Source organism: Hyperolius riggenbachi, chromosome 1, assembly GCF_040937935.1.
Source record: "Hyperolius riggenbachi isolate aHypRig1 chromosome 1, aHypRig1.pri, whole genome shotgun sequence".
Lineage (NCBI taxonomy): Eukaryota > Metazoa > Chordata > Amphibia > Anura > Hyperoliidae > Hyperolius > Hyperolius riggenbachi.
This window is the reverse complement of record NC_090646.1, coordinates 400786248-400813445: the sequence shown is the minus strand read 5'-3', so window position 1 is coordinate 400813445 and position 27198 is coordinate 400786248. Positions and strand designations below refer to the sequence as shown.

The window sequence follows — 27198 nt, the reverse complement described above, 5'->3', positions numbered from 1 at the left end:
GTGCATGCCTGCCCGCTGCCCTCCTTGGATGTGTAGTGGTAGCCGTTGCTCAGGCTCCACACCTGATTCAAACCTTTCATTCCCCGGCCATTACCCGGGGTCACAATGGCAGACTTGCCCGCCTCCACAGGATTCTCATTGTAGCGGTACTGAACAAGTACACAGCAAGTAGAAAATGTAAATTAAAAACAAAACGTAAGCTTTTTAACAATGCCATGGAAAGTTGAGAAGGCAGTCACACATTACCTGACATCACTGAGTGAGGAAGAGCAATCACGCCATGTTGCGCAGTAGTCCAGCATGGCCGTCACTACACAAACAGCTGTTTGCGGTGCGTTACACAGTGAGTTTGGTGTGTCAGTGTGAAGCAGTACTCTAATTACACTCCCTGTTTGATGTATACACATGCAAGATGTTGTAAAGCACTTTATGCCTCCAATTTAGCATTCAATGTGATTTCTGCCCTTAAAACGCTGCTTTGCGTCACATCCAGATTTTTCACCAGGACTTTTGTCATGTATCCCACTCCGCCATGCCCCCCTCCAGGTGTTAGACCCCTTGAAACATCTTTTCCATCACTTTTGTGGCCAGCATAATTTTTTCTATTTTTCAAAGTTCGCCTCCCCATTGAAGTCTATTGCGGTTCGCGAATTTTTCCGCGAACCGAACCTTCTGCGGAAGTTCGCGAACCGAAAATCGGAGGTTCGCGACATCTCTATTCTGCAGATCACAAATAATCAGACGTCTGAGTTGCAGCACCCAATCGTTACATCTTTATTTCATTTCAGGACAAGATGTGAAACAACATTCAGGTTTGACATGCAGAATATTCAGTAACAGCAAAACAGCTTAACACGTTTCATGGTGAGAAGCCACTTCCTCTGAGGCAAACCCATGTCTTTTCTCCATTGCTGGAGCACGCACTTGGCGGGGAGTGTACATTTCTATGGTATTACAGAACTGGTTTTACACTCTATGGTCCACGGTTGATTTTCGATTTTGTGTGTGCCTCTGAGGAAGCAGCTCCTTGCCATAAAAAAAATTGCAAAAGTTCATCCCTAAGTGAGGACGATGATGCATCACTTTCAAATATGCAGATCTTCTCTTTATCTCCCTAAAAGGCACACATCCAGAATGGCTGGTGTATAGTGTGTCTATAGCCGATAAATGTTACAGAGCCATACTAATCCAACATGCACACAGCTGCTTCATAGTTTTTTCTCCTCATCAATGCATGGCAATCTAGTAGAATGGCTCTACGAGATAGCATTTGGATTTAATAGTACAGAGAACCCAGATAGCTCCCAGATCACTAGGAAAATATAAGAGGGCATGTTGGTGTCTATAAGCCACTTATACTTTTTTAAAGGTTCTACGTCACCATGAGCTATCTGGGTACCATTTGGTCCAACCCGTGTCTCATACAGCCTTATTAATGAATCCAAAACGTACACCAATGAGAAGCAACAGCTTCAAAATATCCGTATGCGTGTTAAATTAGTATGACTATGTAATGTATAGAGTATAGACACACTGTGCAATAACGGTTCTGGATATGTGTCTGACTTTTAGGGGCATAAAGAAATGATTTGCATATTCAGCAGCAATGTATCATGCAAGATCTTTCTTGTCCTCTTAATGCTGGAAACACGTGATGCAATTTTCTGCACAATCGGTGGGAATCGAGTGATTATTTCCAACATGTCTGATCCATTTTCGATCGAGAAAGGGATCGATTTTGAGAAGTTATCCTTGGAAAATCGATCCTTTTATCGATCGGAAGCAGTTTGGACATGTACATCTTCCTGTCCAATCACTGTCCAATCACCCATCGATCTGACAGGAAATTGCATCATGTGTTCCCAGCATAAAGCTGAATTATTATCATTTTACCAAGGCAAATTTATGTTTAGTAAAGCTTTGCTTAGTAAGAGGTATACTTATACTTTCCTAGTTGTTCTGGGTCTCCATGAGCTTCCTGGTTGCTCTGAACTTCTCTAGTGTAAAGAAAGGCTTTCTTGATGTGATGATAAGCATAGTAATAGTTAATAAGCAAATAGACAGTGTGATTATGCTCAGTAATGCCTGGGTGTGATAAATAGGAGCCTGTGCAGGTACTGATGCAGGTGGATTTGCAGCCTATGTAGGTGAGTGTCTCTAGCTCTAGGAGTATGTGAATACTGAGATCTTAAATAGCTGGTATAATTTTTAACTGGTAGCTTTATAGACAGCTCTTTAAAAAGCGTGTGATGCTGTATTCACTTGAGAGATAATTCCCTGCTCTTAAGATGTGCTGTGAAAAAGGCAGAGTGGCTCAATAATTGCAGTGGAAAGAAATCCTTCATGGGCAATCATCTAAATGAAAACATTAGGTTTAAGGAATGTCTGTCTGAGTGTCTCAAAATGCTTGTCTCTGACCCGTGCTCAGAGTGCCGTGTGGTCACAAGGCAATCAGCATGAAAGTGGTCATGTGCTGGGTAAACTTCTGTGATATAAAAGGATTAGACTGGGCAGGGAAACTCTCCTGACAGCATCAAAGGGATTAACAACAAATGGACCTTAAAACAAACTAAAACCCATCTTAGTGCATCAGACCTTCAAGTGGTGAAACAATACATTGGTCTGCTACTTGCAGGTATGTGGAAGGAGGGGATGTAGTGTTGTTACCAATAATAATTAATTAAAAATTGACACGGACAATCATAAGAGAACATGTATCACTATATCAAGGTGACTAATTTATTTTATCTATGTCGATATAACTTTAAAGTAGCTATCCAGACTTGTATGTATTTTTGTCTGTTATGTTTTTACAACTTTTTGCTGATAACTGTAGGTTTGAACAATCCATAAGTGTTTTTTTTTGTTTTGTTTTGTTTTTTTGCTTAGCTTTCTCATAATAATTTGTTACATAGCCTTTTCCATTATGTTAGGAAAGTGAATAATTCATGTCGATATAACTTTAAAGTAGCTATGCGGACTTGTATGTATTTTCTTCTGTTATGTTTTTACATCTTATTGCTGATAACTGTAAGTTGGAACAGTCTATAAGCGTTTTGTTTTTGTGCTTTGCTTTCACATAATAATGTGTTACATACGCTTGTCCATTATACTGGGAAAGTGAATAAGACATTTGTAAACTTGTTTTGAGAAAAAGGTCAGCTGTTGTCTAAAGAATGTACTAAAACTTTTCTGTGATTTGGGAAAATACACTACTACACTGTTAGATGAAAGGCTTCTGTGAGGGAGTAATAATTTCAGTATCTGATATAGATAGATAGTTAGATAGATAGATAGATAGATAGATAGATACCCTTGTATCAGAGTGGCAAACAGAAGACCTGGGTCACGCCCATGCAAGTTTACTAGAGGGGATTGTATGCATGCATGGTATATTTTATAAGCCTAAAGGAAATGAGGTGTGGGAGTCTGTCTGGATGTTTAATTGCACATAATTCATAAAGCTAGTCTAACTACAACTAAGTCAGAAGTCTCGCCTCTCTCTTCTGTGACGGTAAGTTGAAAGCATTTCTCTTAAATGCCTTCTGTGTTCTCAGACATGTTTTACCTGTGTGGGGGGGAGAAAAAAAATGTGTGTAATTTATTTTTATTTTTTTCATTTAATAAGAGGGAGGTCGGACTAGTTAAAATTATGGACTGTCCAAGCAGCATAGAATGTCAAATAGCCATTAGTCTGTTACTAAGAGTCATAAAGAAGGGACTCCTCATCAAAGCATTCATAATATTTGTGCATTACTGTTTTGTATTTCAGAAGTGTATGACCTACTTAGTTATTATAACACTGACACACCAGATGTCTAACCTTATTTATGTTTTTCTACAGCTGACTGTACACAAAACAATTATGATGTGCGACAGGTTTTGTCGTACATTTTCGGTGGCACTGGTTTTTACACTTCTTTATGATGACCTAGTATCTGCCCAGTTTCCTCGTCAGTGTGCCACTCCAGAAGTCTTAGCTAGTGGAGAGTGTTGTCCAGGTGTCTTCCCCCAGCTGTCTCCAGATCCTAATGACCAATGTGGCTTCACTGTAGGCCGTGGTCTGTGTGTACCAGTCACTGTAGACACCAGACCTCATGGACCCCAGTATCAACATGATGGTGTGGATGACCGTGAACAGTGGCCCATTCGCTTCTTTAACAGGACGTGTTTGTGTAATGGAAGGTTCTATGGTTACAACTGTGGCAGCTGCAGACCTGGATGGACTGGTGATGACTGTGATCAACCACTTGTAGTTGGTAAGTGATTTCAAAATTCAATCCTGACAATTACCCTTTAGCAACTATGATTTATGAAATTTCACAAGCCCTGACCATTAAAGTAACCCAGGCTGAAAGAGATAAGGAGGCTGCCATATTTATCAATACCTTGGAACATTGCTAATACGGTAAAACCTGAGTCAGAGTACCTGATCTGCTGTTGTTCCAGGGTCTATGGCTAAAAGTATTAGGGTAGGAACACACTAGGCAGAATCACATATGCATTTTCCACTATATGCTATAGAAAACGCGTATGCGATTCTGCCTAGTATGTTCCTACCCTCAGAGACACAGAATCAGGACTGCCAGGCAACTGATATTGCTTAAAAGGAAATAAATATGGCAGCCATGTCTCTCTCACCTCAGGTTAATTTTACAAAAGTCTGTTTTTAGTCACATCTGCATTTACTAAGGGACTTGAAATATGTTAGGGCTGAACTGCAACATTTATCTTTCTGATTAACTTAAAGCTAACTCTAAAACATTGCCTTTCAAATGTTTCAGAACCTGACTGTTTATTTATGAAATTAAAATGGCATGCTTGTAAATATTTCAGTAGCTTTGCTCTTGTTTAATATCTGGTAACTAAGCTGGGAAATGTTGTTGTCTGGAAGACTTATGCACTCTCCAAAAGCGGACGGACTCTGCAGAAGCTGCTGAGTAATTTAATTAACTTATAATCAATACAAAAGGGCTTCAACACTAAAATTTAATATATACTGTAGGCAGAAGCTCAACTATAGAGATGGTCAACTAGATTCCAATAATTCCATCTTGAATGCAACTTGGTATTGAGCCAAAACTGACAAGAAGTGCATTTGGCCCAAATCCAGAACGCTTGAAGCTTTCTTTAAATGTATAAGCATCTCATTGACCATCTATAAAGTGTTAATACTTGACAGCCTATAGGTTGAGACTGAGGCACAATATAATAGAAATGCTTGCAATGTGGTTGACATTAGCTTCTATTGAATGATAGTGTAAGGTCGCATTCACAGTGGGACATTATTGTCCTGCCTTGTAATAAAGTAATTATAGCGCAAGATAACTAACACACTGTAACATTAATCCTATACGACATTCACAGTGCGACATTAAAGTCGCGTTGTAAATGTTGCATTATGGTAACTCACTGCTTGTAGTGCATTACCTCTAAACGCAGACGTTACCAGATACAGAGAGGCATACTTTTCATTGACTGTATGCTCCACTGAATCTACTGTATGCCATGGTAACGTAGTGTTAATGTGCGTTACCACCTTTTTTTGCGTTGCGTTGTAGTGCTGCGTTGCGACTTTAACGTCGCATTACAACGCAACGTCCCACTGTGAATATGCCCTTAAAGTGTGAAGTATCATAGATCCAGACCTAATGAAATGGGTCTATAATCTTTATGGCAATTTAATGGCGTGGAAAAGCAAATTTCATCTGATACTGTAATGTAGCTTGTGTTTGCAATTTTAATTGACAAATTTTAATTTGATGTAATATGAAGGCCAAGAGATTTTAAATACTACAAGCAGATTGTGTAGGTTAGGTAGCCCTCAAAATACATGGATAAGGTACAATTGGCCAGTCAAAGTTTGATGTGTGTATGAATCCTTAGGAATTCTTGATTGGATTGTTAAGCCAAAGCCTTTTCATTAAAACTCAATGCTGAGGTACAGAGAAAAATCACAAAAATATAGTGTTATGGTATCTGTTTAATACTGTATAACTATACTTTAGTGGCACCGTTAGCATTGGGACCCCTCTAGGAGATTGTCATTGACACCAGCAGAGGGGCTTAACCTACATGCCTGCTGTAAATTTTGAGCCCAGGCCTCTTTAAATTTTGCTCTGTGTATTTGGCCAGCCTTGTGAGCTCCTCATATGGTGGTTATTAACCTGAATGAGCGACTACCATTTTTAGTGTATTAAAAACAACTAAAGCGTAAAGCAGAGGTATCACTAGGGTTGGTGTCACCTAGTGTGAAAACTCATGGTGTCACCCCCTCCCCAAGCATCAACTCCCTCTTAAATCTTGTTACCGGCCACATCCCCAACTCCTCTCCACCAACTTAAGCTTAATCTCTGGTGGCGAGGAGGGGGGACTGACTTCATTCCTCCATCCCTCTTTTGGGCCCTCTACTTTGCTCTACAAAACAGAGACTAGTGCAGCAAATGTGCTAGATTTTCACCATCTCCAGTGCCCTGTCTCCTGAGTCCAGTCCATCCTTCACTTTTTGGCTACCTTCTGCTTCTACTGAACGTCGTGTGACACAATATACAGTAAACTAGAAGCAGACGGTAAAGAATGGATAGTCGCAGTGGAAGACAGTCAGAACATAGGACACACAGCGCAGGAGACGGTAAGGCTGCGCTAGGCTCTGCAGAGATGTCTGCCACAGTATAGATAGTCAGATGTCCCCCCAGTATAGGCAGCCAGATGTGTCTTGAGTATAGGTAGCCAGATGACCCCCCAGTATAGATAGAAAGATGACTCCCCAGTATAGGTAGTCCCATAACCCTTCCCCATTATAGTTAGACAGATGACACACCCCTCCCCCTAATATATGTAGACAACACCTTCCCTGAGTTTAGGTAGCCAGATGAGCCCCCAGTATCAATAGCCTTATAACACCTCCCCCCCAGTATTGTAGCCACAAGAAACCCCCTCCCTCCTAATATAGGTAGCCACATGACCCACCAAGTATAGGTAGCCAGATAACCCCCCAGTATAGGGAGCCACATGATCCCCCCAGTATAGGAGGCTAAAGAGGGTGACCTCATCTTTATACAGAGTGTGCAGTATCTGTCTTCATGCAAATTAGTTGCACTTTCGCTTTGGTGCAAGTGCCACCTGTTATCATGTGATGTGTATCATAAAGAAGGAAAGTCAATTAACCCTTTGCACACTCGCATGCAAATGGTTCAGCAAATTCTTTCATTAAAATCACTGCTATCCCTTCAGCTAGGTTAAAAGCCCTTCAGCTATCCCTTCAGCTAGGTTAAAAGCCAGGGTCTTTGTTACAAATGACTACATTCTCTTGCGTAGCCACATACACAGTGCAGAGGTCCCCCAGTGTTAGTATGTGTTCCAGCTCTGGCCTTGCAAAATGCTTAGTGCAAACATGAAAGCATTCAGTGCATCAAAAGTATCTAAGGATTAGGAGCACATATCGTAAGGTTCTCTCTTGGAACAGAGACTAATCCCACAAAGGAGCTAACAAAATAGATTCATGTGCACCATGCACACACCAGCATAAGCTGTGTGCATGCTGAGAATGATCACAAACAGGCAGGGCAGCCATCAGGGGGGGGGGCAACTGACACTGCAGTGAGGGGCCCAGGGCTTCTAGGGGCCCTGGGCCCCCCCCAAAGCACTGGAAGAACCGCATGTGCTGGCTGTGGGTCTGTGGCTCACTAACCAGCACACCACGTTCCAGCACTGAGAGAAGAGTGACATCAGCCCTTGAATGTGGGGAGCAGATGAGTGATCCTGCTACAGCAGACTTTCTATACTGGGGCACTACCTATATCTGGCTACAGGCTACCTATACTGGGTCACCACCCTTACCTGGCCACCTGTACTGGGGCACCACCTACACCTGGCTACCTATACTGGGGCACCACCTACACCTGGCTACCTATACTGGGGCACCACCTATACTTGGCTTCTTATACTGGGGTGCCTATAGCTTGCTATCTATTATGGGGGCACCTGTACCTGGCTAACCTATACTGGTGCACCACCCATACCAGGCTACCTATACTGGGGGCAACTATACCAGGCTACCTATACCATGGCACCACCTATAATTGAATACATATACTGGGGCACCTGTATCTTGCTGGCCTATACTGGGGCACCAGCTATACCAGACTACCTATACTGGGGGCATCTATACCAGGCTACCTATACTGGGGCACCACCTACAGCTGGAAACTTATACTGGGGGTACCTATACCTGACTGCCTATACTGGGGACACCTTTGCCTGGATGCCTATACCTGGCTAGGGCAAGGGGATGAGCTGAGACAGAGGGGGAAAAGAGGTAACACGGGGATAAAAAAGGCACAGGGGGAACAGAGGCGGACAAAAGAGCCACAGGGAGAAAAGAGATGAGACGGGAACAAGAGGTCACACAGAGGGACACAAAAGAGGCACAAACTGAGGTGAGACAGGTGGAGACGAAAGAGGCACAGGAAGAAAGGAGAATTTTGCTAGTATTTGGCTCAACCCACAACATGCCATGGTTATGGTCATTTTTTTTTTTTTAGTGGGCGAGCACAGCAACCAGTGGGTGGGCCCAGGGAGGGGGGGGGGAGGCCCGGGCCTGATGATGTGTGAGGGGCCTCAAAATTTCTGATGGCTGCCCTGCAAACAGGGAGTGCACTGGATTAAACCCTGACTCCAAGGGTAAGGTACAAGAAAAAGCACAAAAATCCAGGCACATCTCCTCAAGTTAGGACATTTAAATAAGTTATAAGGGAGGTGCTAAAGGACGTGTGGCCAACACAACTTTTTTGTTGGCCACACACCCTTTAGCTCCTTATTACTTATTTAAATGTCCTAACTTGAGGTGATGTGCCTGGATGATTACTTTTTTCATCATAGTAGAATGAAGACGGATCTTGGAGAAATGAGTTAACTCTCTGGTGCGAAGCAGGTCATTTTGCGCCGTCATAGCAGCAATGCTATGCTGCACGCACCCAGCAGCAGTAATTCTGGGCTCTGGTGGTTGCCAGACCCTGAATTACACCTCTCTCTTAGTTGTGACAAGGGGGAAAAATATTTAATGCCACCCCAGAGTTTAGCGGCAGTAGGGAGAGCCGTCATTCGGCCTGCCCGGCGCTCAGATGACCTGCACTTCTCTGGTGTGGACTCTCCACATTGGCCCACCCGCCCATTGCTCCGCCCCCATCTGCCAGATGCTCTGAATCTTTGCCCATTGCCTCGCCCCTTCATGCATTGCTCTGCCCCAGGCCATGAAAAACCACCCTACCTGCCCTCTACCCAGGTGAAATCCTTCTGCAGAGACAAACGGTGTGGCCTGCAACCCTCCACACCGTCCTTGTGACATTACTGGCCTAAACCTCAATGTGACATCCAGGTAACTGGACTTGTTTATAAGGGAGTGAAGATGGCAGTCTCCAGGTTCACTTTCAATTTATAAGCTCATATTATGAATGACCACCTTCAAGAGACTCTTTAACAAAATTTCCATTCTTATTTCTTCTATCCTATAAGTTCCTATACCTGTTCTAATGTGCAATGTCTAACTGCAGCCTTTTCTTGTTGCACAGCGGCTGTGTTATCTCTGTTATATGATCTAATCTTCTCTCCTCTGTCGGCTCTGTCGGGCCGAGGCAGTCAGGCTGGAATGTGCTGTGCTGCTTGTGATTGGATATAAGCTATACACACCCTCTCCAGGCCCCCTGAAAGCTCTGTTTGAGTCACATACTGACCTACTCTCAGCCTGTCTTTTGTTTGTAAACACTGCATAAAAATGGCAATTTCAAGCCAGGATTGGCAGAAACAGCACAGAGGGGCCCAGGAGAATATAATGAATAGAATGGTATGGTTTTTATTGCAAGAATTTTAGAGCACAGATTCTCTTTCAACTGGGTTGAAACACAGACCGATAGTGGTATCAGGCCAGTGCAAAGCCATTTTAAATGATCCGTCAGCCGTTCCCATGGCAAGGAGGGTTTGGGGGAGTGACCTTTTAGTGGAATCAGGCATTTGAATAGTTCGGCACAGACTCCATATTACAAGCACTGTAGGGTGAGATGTAAAGTATGAATTTAGCGGTTTAATACAAAAATTGCAAAACTTGCACTCTTGCATCTTACACTAGCTGCTCTTGTACCTCACAATAGGGGAAGCAGGAGATTTGGGCGCATGACACAAGTGGACAAAAAGGGCGCCCCATTCACTCCCATTATAAATATCGTGTAATGGGTGCCGAACAGGGAAAAAAGGGCGCCGGAGATTAACGTTTTACAAACGGAGATTTTTAATGTTTTATAACTGTGCTTGTGATGATTTATGTTTAGAGAATGCATCCGTGACGAATAACGTTTATAAAAATACTAAACATATTTATCCTGTTTAATTAAAACATTATTTAACATTTTAACCCTTACTGTTTGTAAAACATTATTATTCACAAAATAAAGCGATCAGTATGTAACGTAAATTGAAATATATTTTTTACAATTACTATTTGTAAAACATTTCTAAAACATTATTTTCCACCCAAAAAAATGATTTAATTTTTTTTATTTAAATGTTTTATTTATTAATGTTTGTAAAACATTATTATCCATAGGGGGTCTTAGGTTTAGGTACCACCAGGGGGTCTTAGGTTTAGGCACCACCAGGGGGGTCTTAGGTTTAGGCACCACCAGGGGGGGTCTTAGGTTTAGGCACCACCAGGGGGTCTAGGGGTTAGGGATAGGTACAGGGAGGGTTCTGTGTGAGAGTAGGGTTAGGTATAGTTTTAGTACAATTTTAATAATACTTATCAACAGTTATTATGAATGTATTTATATTAATATCATTGTTATAAACAGTATTTTCACATTTTATTATAATAATAAACGATAAATCAAGATTATTCATAACAATATATAATTACAATGTTTAAACAAATATTGTTTGTTGTACTGTTTTTTTAACAAACGTAATTATAAGTTTCAGTTTACAGACAGGGAAGATTAACGTTTTAAGAATTGCCAATTTCATACACATTATTTAATGATTTATAAATTCTTAAAACACTATTTGTAAACGAAATTCTACACAATATTTTTATAAACGATAATACTGCTTATCGTTTACACCACGCGCCCTTTTTTCCTGACGCCCTTTTTTGATGTACGCCACAATAGGTACAAGAGCTTTGTAATTGCACTTTTAACCCACTTTAAGTTTAAAGAGAACCTGTACTGAGTAAAAATATTTAAAATAAACACATGAGGTAACTTCAAATGAAAATTACAGAGTTACCTTGACATCAGTTCCTCCCAGAAGCTCACCATTTTCTTCTGACAATAATCCCATCCAGTTCTGACAATATTTTGTCAGATCTGAAATATATCAGTTGCTGTCAGTAAAATATCAGTTGCTGTCAGTTATAGCTGAGAGGAAAACGGATGTACCAGGCAATGTCCATGTTCCCCTATGGCTCAAGTGGGCGATGTTACAGTTTAACTGTGTGCTGACCAGAAAGCTGTTATGGGTAATGGCTATTTTCAAAATGGAGGACGGAAAATTCCCTTGATCATAGTGAACAAATAGGACGCAGGACACGAGAAAGACACTGAGGCGTAGACTACATGGAAGGTAAGTATGACTTGTGTATGCCTATTTTGAATTTTATTTTCAGTACAGGTTTTCTTTAAGCAAACAAAGGATACCATCTTGTCTGATCTGAATCTCAAAAGATTGTCATTGCTGCTTTATAATGGTTCAGTGCATTAAATTGAAAGGCTATAAATTCAGATTCTCATTATACTTGTTCTAATACCTCAATGTCCTTATTACAGTAAGAAAAAATATCTTGGATTTGCGTCCTGAGGAGCGACAACATTTTATTAATGCACTGGATCTTGCAAAAAACACTGTGCATCCGGACTTTGTCATTGCTACAAGGCACTACAACGAGTTAATAGATCAAGAAAGAAACACTACTAACTTTGAAAATATTTCAATCTATGACTTCTTTGTCTGGACTCACTACTACAGTGTCAGCAAAACCTTCCTGGGACCAGGCCTGGGTAGTATTGGTGATATAGACTTTTCTCATGAAGGCCCTGGGTTTCTATCATGGCACAGATTCCACTTGATTCAACTAGAAAGGGACATGCAGGTAAGGTATCCTTAGTATAAGTACTAAAACCTAGAACCTCATAGCATGACTAACACAGTATAAGCTTGTTATAATAAACTTAGGTATAGTAAATATTCGGGTATAGTAAACTATCTCTCCAGGTCCTGGCCAATCTCCATTATAAGTCTATGGGAGCAACGCCTGGTATAGTAAACCTGGATATAATAAAACTTCTGTTACAGTAAACATGTTTTTAGCCCCTTCATGACGCTGCCTCTGGATATAGTAAAAAGTGGGCGGTGCATGCGTCATATGTCAGTGTAAAACCAATGGTCAGCTGCTCTCCTCAGGCTTATGCTGCAAGGCACATGCTTTAAGTCCCACCAGCAGATATATCGGAGCCACTCACAGGAAGTGAGGGGCTGCCTCTATTGCGTCACAGCTGCAATTTTTAAGGAGCCCTGGATACTGTTCTAATTTGTCCATCCTGGCTATGTAGCCCTAAGGTATACTTAACCTGGTAGTCCACCAAATGTGCAAATACTTGTACTGTACCTCCAATGGGAGGACAGAGTTGCTCTTTTGCCAGGGCATAATGGGCCATTTCTAGGACTATTTCTGATATAGTAAACCATTTTTCCCGGTCCCTTGGAGTTTATTTTTATACAGCTTTATCCATAGTAGTATAGTGATTTAAATAAATACTTTTCTCAAATCTGTAACTAATATATGGATAGAACTTTTTAAGATAATTTACTATATAGTGCCACTTACATGTTTAAAAGATTTGCCTTGTAAAATGTGCTTGCTTGATCATTCACTGAAGCACTGCATAGCTTAGAGGCAGAATGACCTGAGCACGGCTTTTTAAAAAGCAATGCAAGTAAATAAGGCCAATGCTTTAACACAACAAAAATAGTATTTTGTGGCTAAGCATGATTTTTTTTTTCATCACAGTTATGTTTGATTAGGGTTAAAGAATTGAGAGGGATATGAAGGATGCCATATTTATTTCCTTTTCAACAATGCAGATTGCCTGGCAGTCTTGCCGAACCTCAATTCTGAGCTGATAAGATGGTCAGATAATTTCTGACATGTCCGATCACCATTTGATCATTTTTCCGCTTGATTTCTCATTGGATTGAATAAAGATAAAAAAAACGAGCGGAAGATAAGAGACTCGAGAGGGCAAAACGATCGGGTGCAGAATCGAGCACCAGAATCGACCCGTGTATTCAGGGCCGGCCCGCTCATGAGGCGGGGTGAAACTTTTGCCTCAGGCGGCAAATTTCCAGGGGCGGCACCCGCCCATCCGTGGGTGCGGGGAGCCGGCCCGCCGAGCTGGAGGGGTAGCTGGCAGGACGGGGGTATTGGGCCAGCGGCGGGGAGGGGGGTCAGACCCCCCCCTCCCTCGCCTGGGTCCCCCGTCCTCCGCTCCCCTCCAGCCTAAATAGAAGCAGCCGTATGTGTAAGAGGCACGGGCGGGGAGACACTCACCTCCTCCTCGCTCCAGCGTGCGCTCCACTGACATCACTTCCTGCAACGCTGCAGGAAGTGACATCAGTGGAACGCACACTGGGAAGAGGTGAGTGTCCTCCCCGCCCGTGCCTCTTACACATACGGCTGCTTCTATTTAGGCTGGAGGGGAGCAGAGGACGGGGGACCCAGGCGAGGGAGGGGGGGGTCCGACCCCCCTCCCCGCCACTGGCCCAATACCCCCGTCCTGCCAGCTACCCCTCCAGCTCGGCGGCCCCCCAGAGGCCCCCCCCCCCCCCGAGGGGGGGGAGGGGCGGCGGTGACAATTTTTAAAAAATTTGCCTCAGGCGGCAAAAAGTCTAGGGCCGGCCCTGCGTGTATTCCCAGCATAATGCTGGGAATACATCATTAGATTTTGTGTTAGATAGATGGTTCGATATATTATTTTCGAAATGTTTGATCTTATTTTAGATAGTTTTTCTGGTCAATTTCTCACAGAAGTGAATGGAAATTGATAAGAAAAGATAAGAAAATCGATCGAAAATAAGATCGGACAGTAAATCGACTGAAAAATCTCATTGTGTATTCCTAGCATAAAACTTTTAGCCAAGGACCCTGAACAAGCATGCAGATCAGACGTTTATTGTTTAACTGTAGTTTGACTGAATTTGCTGCATGCTTGTGTGTGATTCAGACACTACTGGGGCAGCAGGACAGCTAGGCAACTGGTATTGTTTATTAGGAAATAAATATGGCAGCCTGCATATTCCTCTCACATCAGGGGTCCTTTAAGAGGGATGGTTGACTGTATGCTCAAAGTCTATTACTTTATCAGTAGGTCGGAACATGCAGAAAAGCAGTACTTTTGAGCATACTAAAGGAGCGTACACACGCACTACTACAGAGAATGGCGGGTCCACCAGACCCCTTCCGCTGGGCGGTCGTTCTCCCGACAGTAGCGCATGTGTACAGTCTGTCTGCAGACTGATAAAGCTGAGCGGATCATTCAGAAACAGCCTTATCAGTCTGCAGACAGACTGTACACATGCACTACTGTCGGAAGAACGACTGCCCAGGGGGAGGGTCTGACAGACCCGTCGTTCTCTTTAGTAATGCGTGTGTACGCACCTTAAGTGAAATGATGGGTAATCCTTTCAACATTGCTGCCAATAAACTTGCAGAATATTCATGGTTTATTCTTAATTAACATTTGTTAAAATAGGTTCTGAAGGGGAAAAAATGTTGAAGTTTCAACTTTCAAAAACAGGCACATTCAGACCTTTTTAACTGCCTCATCATGGCCCATTGAATTGGTATTAGAGGACCATGCTTAACCACCTCAGCCCTCAGTCGTTTTCACTTTATGCATCCGAGCAATGTTCACCTCTCATTCATTAGCCTATAACTTTATCACTATTTATCACAATGATCTGATCTATATCTTGTTTTTTCCACCACCAATTAGGCTTTCTTTGGGGGGGTACATTTTGCTAAGAGCCACTTTACTGTAAATGCATTTTAACAGTAAGAATAAGAAAAAAATTGAAAAAAAATTCATTATTTCTCAGTTTTCGGCCATTATAGTTTTAAAATAATACATGCCTCCATAATTAAAACCCACGTATTGTATTTGCCCATTTGTCCCGGTTATTACACCATTTAAATTATGTCCCTATCACAATGTATGGCGACAATATTTTATTTGGAAATAAAAGTGCATTTTTTCCGTTTTGCATCCATCACTATTTACAAGCTTATAATTTAAAAAAAAAATAGAAATATTTAATCTTTACATTAATATTTAAAAAGTTTAGACCCTTAGGTAAATATTTACGTGTTGTTTTTTTTTTATTGTAATGCTTTTTTTTTTTTTTTTTTATCAAACATTTTATGTGGGTATTTTTGGGAGGGTGGGATGTAAATAGTATTTTTTTTAATGTAAATATGTGTATTTTTATTTATTTTTACATTTAGATGTAGTTTTACTTTTTGTCCACAAGATGGCAGCCATGAGTTCGTTTACATGACGTCACTCTAAGTGTAACGTGTACGCTTAGAGGGACGTAGGGGGACGCAAGAGGCAGAAAAAGCGAGGCTTCCGAGAGAAGCGGACGCTTTTTCTGCAGGGGAGAGGAATCACTCATCGGGCACCATGTCCCCATTGATTGATTCCTGGGCTATCGATCTGCGGCTGGGAGTGCGTGCACGCGCGCGATCGGGTGCGGGAGCGCACATGGCTTCCTGGACGTAGCTTCTATGTCCAGGAGGCTTAAATGGATAATATTGCATTCCTTTGACAGGTTTTTCTCCTCATGATGCTTATCCATTCAGTGCTTTGCTAAAAATGGAGGAGTTACCCCGCATGCTAAAGTTGAGGCATTAGCAATAGGGAGGACTATGTTTGTGTACAAATAAAAAATAATGTTTGCCTTGTATAGCCATTACAGCAATCATACATATGCACTGCAGATGGGCTGGGACAAATGGGAACCAAAAGCATTATTTTTGGGGGTAAGGGTGGCAGGAGGGGGCATCCACTCCTAGTTATAGGTATCACTAAAGCAGAACCTTGTTTATGTATTATACTAATGCTACTTCCAATGCACTCTGCATATTTCAGTGTTCCCTGCAGAGGTTATGTTAACTTTTTTAGCTTAGAAGTTAAAGAGGAACGGCAGTTAAAATAATATAATAAAAAAGGTGCTTAAATTTTACAATAATTATTTATAAATTATTTGGTCAGTGTTTGCCCATTGTAAAATTTTTCCTCTTAATGATTTACATTTTTATATCACATGGCGACATTTTTTTCTGCTGGCAGGTGATTTCTGTGGAAGGAGATGCTGCTTTTTTGGCAGTTGGAAACAGCTGTTATTTCCCACAATGCAACAAGGCTCCCACAGTGTGATGTCAGGACCTAGGTACTGACATCACACTGTAGGAGGGGTTTCAGCACAATATCAGCCACACAGAGCCTCCTGATGACCTCTGTCTGAGAGCTAGTATTCTCTGTCCACTGATTACATCTGTGCTAATTTATCTACACACACACTTCTACTGCACAGGGCTACATTGGAGGTTAACATGATAACTCCAAAGATTAAATTACATGCATGCAGAACTAATTACTTATTATATTTATTTTAACTCTATTTGTTCCTAACTCTATTGTTTTTTATTATTTTTCCTACTTCCAGAACCTTCTGAGGGATCCTTCGTTTGCTCTTCCTTATTGGAATTTTGGTATTGGTGGAAATGAGTGTGACATTTGCACTGATGACCTTATGGGTGCTAGGAGTAATTTTGACCCAAACTTCTTAAGTCCAAACTCTGTATTCTCCCGATGGCGAGTTATATGTGAATCTGTAGAAGACTATGAGAGCCTGGGAACCATCTGTAACAGTAAGTTACAAAATGCAACATTTTAAATGTAAAATGTTTTAATAGTAATGAGGTTCGGAAAATAGCTTCCCCTGTGTGGCTTGATATTACATCTCATCGGAAAATCTCTGAGGGTCACTGGTGTTAAAGAGACTCTGTAACAAAACTTTCAGCCTTATTTCTGCTATCCTATAAGTTCCTATACCTGCTCTAATGTGGTCGTTACTGCAGCCTTTCCTAGTTGCACAGTCGCTGTAATATCTCTGTTATCTAATCTTTCCTTTGTCAGCTTTGTCGGCTCAGGCTGGAATGTGCTGCTCTGCTTGTGATAGGGAGAAGTTATACACACCCTCTCCACGCCCCTCCAGGCTCTGTATGAGTCACTGAGCTTCTCTGAGCCTGTCACATGCTGGTTAGCAGCCATGTTTTTTGTTTGTAAACACTGCCTAAAACTGGCAATTACAAGCCAGGATTGCAGCAGGGAGTGGCAAAAACAGCACAGAGGGGCCCAGGAGAACATAATGAATGGAATAGTATGCTTTTTATTGTAAGAATTTTAGAGTACAGATTGTCTTTTAGCTACTTAGAAGCTATTATAGTATGGGCCTAATGCACTAAAAGCTGGTAATATTGCCATGCACAGAAAGCACATGGCAATTTTATGGGCAGGTATGCCAGCAGAGTACTTTGAGCAATAAACGCAGCCCTAACACATGGGTATTGTCAGGATTCCTACTGTAACACACATTACACTAATTACATTACGTAATGTGTGTTACCTGAGTGAGTGTACAGCAATAATACCATATTTTAGTTTATTAAGCCCTACCTAAGTTACTTGTCATGTTAGAATATATGTGACAGCATTATTAGGTGATCTTTTAATCCTTCAGCTGTGCTAGTAAAAGCCATCACAGTTGTGAATAAACCTTCAGAGGATGTTCAGCAGTATGTAAACTAAACAATGATTAGCATTGCAAAACAGATAAAAACTGACCTGGACATCCTAATGTTTATCATTTCAGTTTGAGAGCAGAAAATAAATGCATCACAAACAAAATCTGAGTAGTTCTTGTGAACTCCAAGAGGTCTTTAAATTTAGCAGGCCAATCGACTTTTTGATTTGATAATTGCATCAGATCATGCTGAAATCTATTGGAAATTGGTGTGCATTGTGTGAGGAGGCAATAGATCCCTTTCTAATCAGATTTGATCAGAGAGAGATCTATTTAATGGTTAATGTGGTGGCAGATCGAATGAGGTCAAATGAGATTAAATGGCTACCTCTACTGGCTACATGTACTGGACTCAAGGAAATATTGCTTTGAGATTTTAAGAAAATGTAAACAGTTATCTGCTCCTCATAAAGTTGGGCTATCTATTCAGTGTATACATTTGTTCTTCCACCTGCAACTTGGATATTTTTTTGACTACATTAATAAATCTATAGTTACATCTGGTGGCCCAATAAGGAGGAATCCAGCAGGGAACGTTGACCGACCCATGGTGCAGAGACTCCCTGAGATGGAAGATGTCTTGCTCAGCTTGGAAGTAAATTTGTTTGACACTCCGCCATTCTTTTCAAACTCTTCTGACAGTTTCCGAAATACAATTGAAGGTGTGTGTTTGTTCTACAACAAATTGCCATAATTAGAACCGCAACACTGATACCTTAACATGCTGAGCAATAATATATTTTTTTTACTATCTTATTCAGGCTATAGTGAACCTAACGGCCAATACAATCCTATAGTTCGAAGCCTTCATAATCTAGCTCACTTATTCCTGAACGGCACAGGAGGTCAGACCCATTTGTCTCCAAATGATCCAATTTTTGTGCTTCTTCATACCTTCACTGATGCAGTATTTGATGAATGGCTGATAAGGCATAAACCAGGTAAGGTTTATAATTATCTTAAAACTCAGTGGCAAGGAATATATTCACAAATATACATGTATAGCACAATGCATGAATAAATGTACTGCATATTGTGCATTTTACATGCAATGTACAGGGTGTGTGTGTGTATATACAGTATATATTTTATAGTTGATTGTTTTTAAAATTTAACTTTCCATTTCAGTTTGTAGCTGGCTGGTTTTTTTTCCAACAGCCCACATTTAATTACATTTCCAGTCTGAAATATGTATTTGAGCTACTTTTTAGCACAAACAACCTAGCTACAGTCTCCTTCCTGCATAAGTAATTAATTGCACTGACCAGCAACAATTGTTGCCCTTTTTCCACACCTGCACAAACTGATAGGCAGGAAGACGCTGACAGTCCTGAATACACTCTGTTCTGGTGAACATGGAGCTGCGCAGCATTTCAATTTAAATATACAAAAAGGTATCCAGTCTGAAAGAAGGACTTGTGGCATTAGTCATAGACATTTCTTGAGCTGAACGACAAAGTAATTGTTTATCAGCAAAGATGGAATTTCTCTTTAAATTACAATCTTACTGCAACATTCACATATCTCAGACATGGGGCGGAATGACCATTAAGGCACTTGGGCATGGACCGAGGGCCTGTGGTCAGTAGGGTGCCCACCCCTGGCAAGATTGAGAGGCAGGGAGAGGGGGCGACCGCTGGTCTCCCCGCAGCCTCTATCTCCTTCCTCTCTACCAGGCGTCCATTGCGTTGGTAACAGCACCTTCCTGTGATGTCGTGACCGCATGTCATCACATTGGGCGCTGTTGCCAATGCGATAGATGCCGGGAGAGGAAGGAGATAGAGGCTGTGGGGGATCGGCGGCGTAAGGTGATTTTAACTACTATGCCCGCTCCCCCACCGCTGCGGGGCACCTACCTATCTAACCTATACTGCGGGCACATACTTATCTAACCTATACTGCAGGAACCTACCTATCTAGCCTATACTGGAGGCACCTACCTATCTAACCTATACTGGGGGAACCTACCTTTCTAACCTATATTTGGAGCACCTACCTATGTAACCTATACTGCGGGCACCTACCTATCTTACCTATACTGGGGCACTTACCTATCTAACCTATACTGGGGGCACCTACCTATCTAACCTATACTGCAGACACCTACCTATCTAACCTATATGGGGCACCTACCTTTCAAACCTATATGCGGGTCACCTACCTAGCTAACCTATACTGCGGGCACCTACCTATCTAACCTATACTGGGGGCTCCTACCTATCTAACCTTTACTGGGGGAGCCTACCTATCTAACCTATACTGAGGGCACCAACCTATTTAACCTATACTGGAGGCATCTACCTATCTAACCTATACTACGGGCCCCTACCTATCTAACCTATACTGCAGGCACCTGCCTATCTAACCTATACTGCAGGCACCTACCTATCTAACCTATATGGGGCACCTACCTTTCAAACCTATATGCGGGTCACCTTTCCTATCTAACCTATACTCAGGGCACCTACCTATCTAACCTATACTGGGGGCACTGACCTATCTAACCCATACTGCGTACACCTACCTATCTAACCTATACAGCGGGATCCTACCTATCTAACCTATACTGCGGGCACCTACCTATCTAACCTATACTGGAGGAACCTACCTATCTAACCTATACTGCGGGCAACTGTAATGGCTACCAATATTGGAGGCAGCTATGCCTCCACCGTACACGCGGGTGTGGCTTGCGGGTGTACGGGGCCCCATAATCTCCTATTTCCTGAGGGCCCCATGAGTTGTCAGTCCGCCCCTGGTCTAAGAAGCTCACCCAAAGGTCAAAGGACATATTGATGATTGATAGACTTTCTACTCAATATGTAATCTTCATTTACGCACGTCAATGTTTGTTACCACCAAAACCAAACGGCTTTGTGTCATCTTAAAAAAAAGATACAGACAGTACACACATTGGTGGGGTCATTTAAAGAGACCTAACCCAGCAATGGCAATTGCTATGATCTGAATATGATATTGTATCATCCTGGAGCATGTATATGCTGTACATTACAGAATTGTGAGGCTGTCTATTTTACAATCCGATTTCAGTTGCCTTTGGAGAGCTTTTCGTTATCTTTGTAACTACTCACAAGAATGGTTAATGAGATGCGAATAATTCTGAGTTGATGCAAATGCTATGGCAATGTAATGCAACTTGAAATGGACCAATCAAATTAAGCAACTTCTGCATTTGATAAGTCCATTTTCAAGCTACAAACATTTGCATAAAAATGGCATAAACTTTTAGGAAGGCATTTCATCTAGCAATATGTATTTGTTTGTAGGAGAAAAAATGTACTCTGAGAAAATCAATGCAAACATGAAATCATTGCAACTCTATGCAGACAGTGTCCTAGTCACAACCTGGAACTCTAGCACTGTCAAGTAGCAATTAAGCTGGATAATATAAGTAACTCAGAAAACCAAATATATTCGTTTTTGATTTATTTTTAATACAAATTGAGCAATTGGTAAGCTTGCAACTGTTTTCTGGGTCACTAGACCATAAAGGGTTTTCTTTAAAGGCTAGAACATTCTCTGTGCATGCCACAGTCATTTTTTTCTGCTTCCATAATTAATTTAGGCTATCCTGGAATTTTTGAATACATTTTTGTTATGACTGCCATAAACACATGCATTACACAAACAAAATTGATTGTTATACTGCACACATTATATTAGACCAGGCACGGAAAGACTGGCTATTTCTAATTTGTACAGATTTATTCAACTGTGGTCACCATGTCATTGCTGTATCAGAGATGGGCGGAATTGCCAATTTCAGCTTACGTGGAAAATCCGCGTTCTGCTATTGCCAATTACCACTACCACTTTCCACTACCAATTTCTGTATTTCGATGCAGATTTTCATGGAAATTTCCGCCAACTTTAACTTTGATTTTCTCAAAAAGTACAAGGTCTTTTTGAAAGGTTTTTCCTCTTGTTTGCACTCTTCTGCTTAACATACCCTGAACATGTTGTGTTTCCATCACCTACGGGGGCTTTGCTATTAACCTATAAAGTTGGCGGCATACCGTATATCGGTAATGCAGATTTTCTGCATTTTACATTACAGTCAATGGCCGCTGACTTTAGAGGTTAATAGCAAAGCCTCCATAGGCACTAGAAACACCAAATTTTCAGAGTATGTTAAGCAGAAGAGTGGAAACAAGGAAAAATCTTTCAAAAAGACCTTGTACTTTTTGAGAAAATTAATGTTAAAATCGGCAGAAATTTCCACGAAAAGTTCCGCTCAAATCCGCCTACTGCACTTCTATTACCAATTTCCAAATTCCGATGCAGAAATGAAATTTCTCATTGGAAATGCGGAAATTGCATTTTGGCGAAATCCAAATAAGCATCCCTATGTATGGGTCCATGCTATACTATACTGGACCATACAAATCATCCTTACAGTTTTCTGGGGTGGTTTCTAAGGTTGCTGTCCTGGCTGTGTTTTTTAAAAAAAAGTATTATAAGACTTATTTAACTACATTTAATCCAAAGGGGGAGTGGTCTTGCTACAGGTTTTATGGAATTGCCGCCCCACTCACCCACACCACTATTATTGTGCATAGCTGGTTTTTAACCACTACTGCAGACTTAAAACCCCAATATTTTGATTTTTTTTTACACACAATTGTCATTTACAGAGATATTTCTCTCACCCAGCATGGGTACGTGTAAAAATACGCCCCAAAAGACATTATACTACTTCTCCTGAGTACGGCCATACCACATGTGTGACACTTTTTTGCAGCCTAGGTGCGCTAAGGGGCCCAAAGTCCTATGAGTACCTTTAGGTTTTCACAGGTCATTTTGAGGCATTTGGTTTCCAGACTACTCCTTACAGTTTAGGGCCCCTAAAATGCCAGGGCAGTTTAGGAACTCCACAAGTGACCCCATTTTAGAAAGACAACACCCCCAAAGTATTCCGTTAGGAGTATGGTGAGTTCATAGAAGATTTAATTTTTTGTCACAAATTAGCGTAAATTGATTTTTATTGTTTTTTTCAAGTGTCATTTTGCACTAACTTGTGACAAAAAATGAAATCTTCTATGAACTCATCATGCACCTAATGGAATACCTTGGGGTGGCTTCTTTGTAAATGGGGTCACTTGTGGGGTTCCTATACTTCCCTTGCATTTTAGGGGCCCAAAACCGTAAGGAGTAGTCTGGAAACCAAGTGCCTCAAAATGACTGTTCAGGGGTATAAGCATCTGCAAATTTTGATGACAGGTGGTCTATGAGGGGCCGAATTTTGTGGAACCGGTCATAAGCAGGGTGGCCTCTTAGATGACAGGCTGTATTGGCACTGAAGTGCAGGAAGCGCAGGATGTTCTCAAATCGTGACCTGGACATGGCAGCAGAGAACATGGGCATGTGATGTATTGGGTGCGTAGACCAATAAGACCACAATACATTCTTTTTGACTAGACCCATGTTAAGGAGAAGGCCCAAAAAAATGTTAAGTTTGGAAACTTGGAGTGGTTTCCACCAAAAAGGCTGGGCATGGTAGCTTCTCGGATTGGCGGTTGTGTATTGTGTGGCATAACGGTTGGTCTCAGCCACAATTAAGTCGTAGAGATCCACGGTGCAGAACAGATGAAAAAAGTCTAGGGCCAATCCTAGATTATATGTCTCCACCTGGACTCCAGACTGGGCGGTGAAAGGGGGCAGTACGGGTGTGGCGGAACCAGGGGATTGCCAACTGGGATTTGCCAGCACCTCTGTGAGACTATGGGTAGTACGGGCCCGTTTTGCTGGTGGCTGCAACTCGGGTCTTAATGCACGTGCCAATGAACCAGTTTCTACCACCATGTTGGTGCTCGTCACTTCACCAGGGTCTATGGTAGTACTGCTGCTAGGTCCAGGAGATGCTATGCTGCTGGTGCATGCCTCACCAAGAAAACTCGTATCAGCGCTAGCACCACTCTGCTACCCTTGAGTCTGATCCTGCGGTCCAGTGACATGGGGTGTGGTACGCCTGGCTCTAGCCGGGACCTCAACCTCGTCATTGCTATCGGTCAGAGAGCCACTGCTGTTCACCGGTTCGTATTCTGACCCAGATGATTCGTCGGATGAGGCTTTCAAATCGTACTCTCCCCACGGGGCCAGAATCTCAGCGGCCACTTCAGCGGAATACGCCTTTTTTGCCATGGTGGACTGCTAAATTTAGGGGGTATTCCTCTGAGACTACCCAGGAAAAAGAGCACCTACCTAGTAAAAGGGAGTACTTGTGAAGTAGAAAGCTGTGGTCACTGAGTTTTGATAAAAAAAATCAAAACTGATCTTTACAGCGCCACAGCTAATGTACAGTGTTTTTTGCAGTGATCAGAAAAAAAATTCTGTCACTGCGGTGGGTCAGGCTGAACGCAAGTGCAGATTAGGGTCTGATCTGATGGGTAGCAGTGTCAGGGGGTGACGGGGTGATTGATAGGTGATCAGTAGGTGATTACAGGGGAGAATATATGCAAGCAATGCACTGGCGAGTTGATCAGAGGGGGTCTGAGGGTGATCTGAAGGTGTGGGCTTGTGATTGGATGCCCGCAAGGGGCAGATTACGGTCTGATCTGATGGGTAGCAGTGACAGGTGGTGACAGTGGGTGATTGATGGTTGATTGATGGGTGATAAGTGGGTGATTAGAGGGGAGAACAGATATAAACAATGTGTAACGATCTGCTCAGCGGTCTGCATGGGCAGACAGCTGTTTGTCCATTCCTTAAGTCTGAGGGCTGCAGGTCTCTGGAACAGAGACCTGCCTGTGCTTTGCAAGTATCAGACCTGTTCTGCTGCTGAGCAATTTGCATACACTTGTCATGCAAACGGCCTAGCTGCCTCCTTTGAAGGCTTGCAGTATAAATACCATGTGATCCCAGAGTCCTTTGCTGCTCATAGAGGTTTGTTCCTGCTGGACTCACCTGGAGTGTCAGCCACTGCTATCTCAGTATAGTTAATTCTTGGGGAGTGCTCCTTGCATTCCTAGTTAGTGCAGTCAGTTTGTGTATAATTTGTACTGCCTATTCTATCCTGTCTTGTCTGTCGCAATTGCGCTGTCGCCAGCAGCGGTTGATAGCGAATCGCTCTGTCTTGTGTGGATCGCGCTAGCCTCTAGTGGTAGCAGCTGTGGATCCTTCTGATCTGAGTTCCTGGAGTGTAAGCTGGAGCAGCGGTTGCTACTGGCTACCTCATCTGTCTGTCTGGATCGCGCTAGCCTCTAGCAGTAGCGGCTGTGGATCCTTCTGATCTGAGTTCCTGGAGTGTAAGCTGGAGCAGCGGTTGCTACTGGCTACCTCATTTGTCTGTCTTGTCTGTTTGTGCTCATTTGTGTTACTTGTGGCTAGTTAGGGTGGCGTGCTTGTCTCTGTTGTGCTTTTCGTGCGGAGACCGCGCTGTAAACGCGTTCGCTGTTGCGAATGAGTGCGGTGTTCGTGTTTAGCTAGCGTTTATTATTTTCCTTATCTTTTATTGTTGTTTGCTGTGCCTTTGCTACTCTCGTGCTCTGTCCTGCTTAGTCTGGTGTCACTATTTGGCAATCGCCATTCTTGCGATTGCGTTCCCACTTCGTTTCCACCGTTGTGTGTTCACCGTCGCTGGGTGGCGACTAGTTTGGTGGACACACATTGATTCTGTCTCTATGCTCTCTCTCTTTGGGGGCTATCTTGCCTTGTGTTGCTTCTCTCGTACAATTTCCATCTGGCATTTGTGGCAGCGCAGAGGGTTTGTTCCTCTGCACTCCACAGCTGCATCTGCCGGTGGGAATTCCCCTCTACTGGTGCTTGCACCAAAAGCTGGGTTCTATTATTTTGACACGCTTGTGGAGGACTTCCGCGGTGTCAGCGCACATCTTGTGCGCTGGCCACGGAGATAGCCCACAATCGTTACACAATGCACTTGGGAGGTGATCTGAGGGTGGGTCTGTGGGCGATCTGAGGGTGTGGGCGAGTGATCAGGTGCAGGTTAGGGTCTGATCCGATGGGTGGCAGTGACAGGTGGTGACAGGGGGTGATTGATGGGCGATTGACAGGTGATCAGTGGGTGATTACAGGGAAGAATAGATGTTTGGGAGGATCTGAGGGAGTGGGGGTGATCAGGAGCCCCCAGGGGACAGATTAGGACCTAATCTAAAATATAGCATTGACAGATAGTGACAGGGGGTGATTGATGGGTGATTAGGGGGGTGATTGGGTGCAAACAGTGGTCTGAGGGGGTGATCAGGGGGGTCTGAGGGGTGCTGTGGGCGATCAGGGGGCAGGGGAGGGCAGGATCAGTGTGCGTGTGTGATAACAACTAGGGATGCCTCCTCCCCTGGCGGTCGCTTGACCACTGGGACCACCAGGGGAGGAGGCAGGATGTATAATACACTTTGTATACATAAAGTGTATTATACACTTTTGCACTGGAGATCGGAGGGTTAACAACCCGCCGGCGCTGCTAATTGGCTGGCGGGTTGATGTCACGAGTAGGCGGAGCCTAATGCCGGCGGATGCGCGCGCATCCCTGCATGCAATCCCCAGCTAATCAGTCCCCCAGGGGCCGCCCACGCGGTCCTGGGGGTGCCACCTTGCCGCCACCAATAGGTAGTGGGCGGTCGGCAAGTGGTTAAAGAAAAGTGCTCTGAGTTTTTACAATTGTTCTAAACCAAAGCTAAGCATTTGCCTTTCCTTTTTTTCATTAAGTTTGTTGCAAATGGACCCAGTGACATTGCTTGCGGTGTATCTGTCTTATTACTGTCCAAAGCAAAATATAAAGATGTAATTTAACCTCTTCCGGATGGCTATAGTTCAAATCTATGCCCTGTTTATGGCTCGTTATTCCTGCCAAGGTGTAGATTTCAACATATGCGTTCATGCGCTCCTTTTGTTTGCTTTGATACTGCAATACTGCAGTTTACTCGCCTTACTGTTATGCCAATTTCATTGGTTCCTGACCCCGTGATCACTGTGAGTCAATCACAGCTAATTTTTAGAAATAATAATCCGGAATAAAGGTGTGTTGTTGTCGATAGAAACATATAGTTTCTTACAAAAGTGTCTGGTATTTAAAAAACCAGAGATGCCGCATCCTCAAGTGGATAATGAAACAAGTATATTGTTATCATTAAATTTTTATAATAAATAGTGGTAAATGACAATGCAGCTGAAACATATATGTTACAGGCAAAGTACAAAATTCATTTTAGGCAAATGTCTGTTTTTGTTATGTACTTTGCCTAGGCATTCTACAGAATGCCTACGACAGGTTCGGCAAAGTACGAAATGTCTGTTTTTGTTACGTACTTT

The 27198-nt window shown here is 42.6% G+C and overlaps 1 protein-coding gene across 1 annotated transcript in view; it reads left to right on the top strand.

Annotated features, from left to right (window-relative positions):
- The first annotated feature begins 2518 nt into the window (after positions 1 to 2518).
- The window catches only part of TYRP1 (tyrosinase related protein 1), a 39227-nt gene continuing 14547 nt past the window's right edge, over positions 2519 to 27198 (top strand). Inside the window, exons 1-6 of the mRNA XM_068234998.1 lie at positions 2519 to 2635; positions 3845 to 4259; positions 11817 to 12139; positions 16774 to 16978; positions 18408 to 18575; positions 18675 to 18854. Of these exons, the coding sequence (XP_068091099.1) occupies positions 3866 to 4259; positions 11817 to 12139; positions 16774 to 16978; positions 18408 to 18575; positions 18675 to 18854 (1270 nt within the window). The 5' untranslated portion in view covers positions 2519 to 2635; positions 3845 to 3865. The remainder of the gene's footprint in view (positions 2636 to 3844; positions 4260 to 11816; positions 12140 to 16773; positions 16979 to 18407; positions 18576 to 18674; positions 18855 to 27198) is intronic.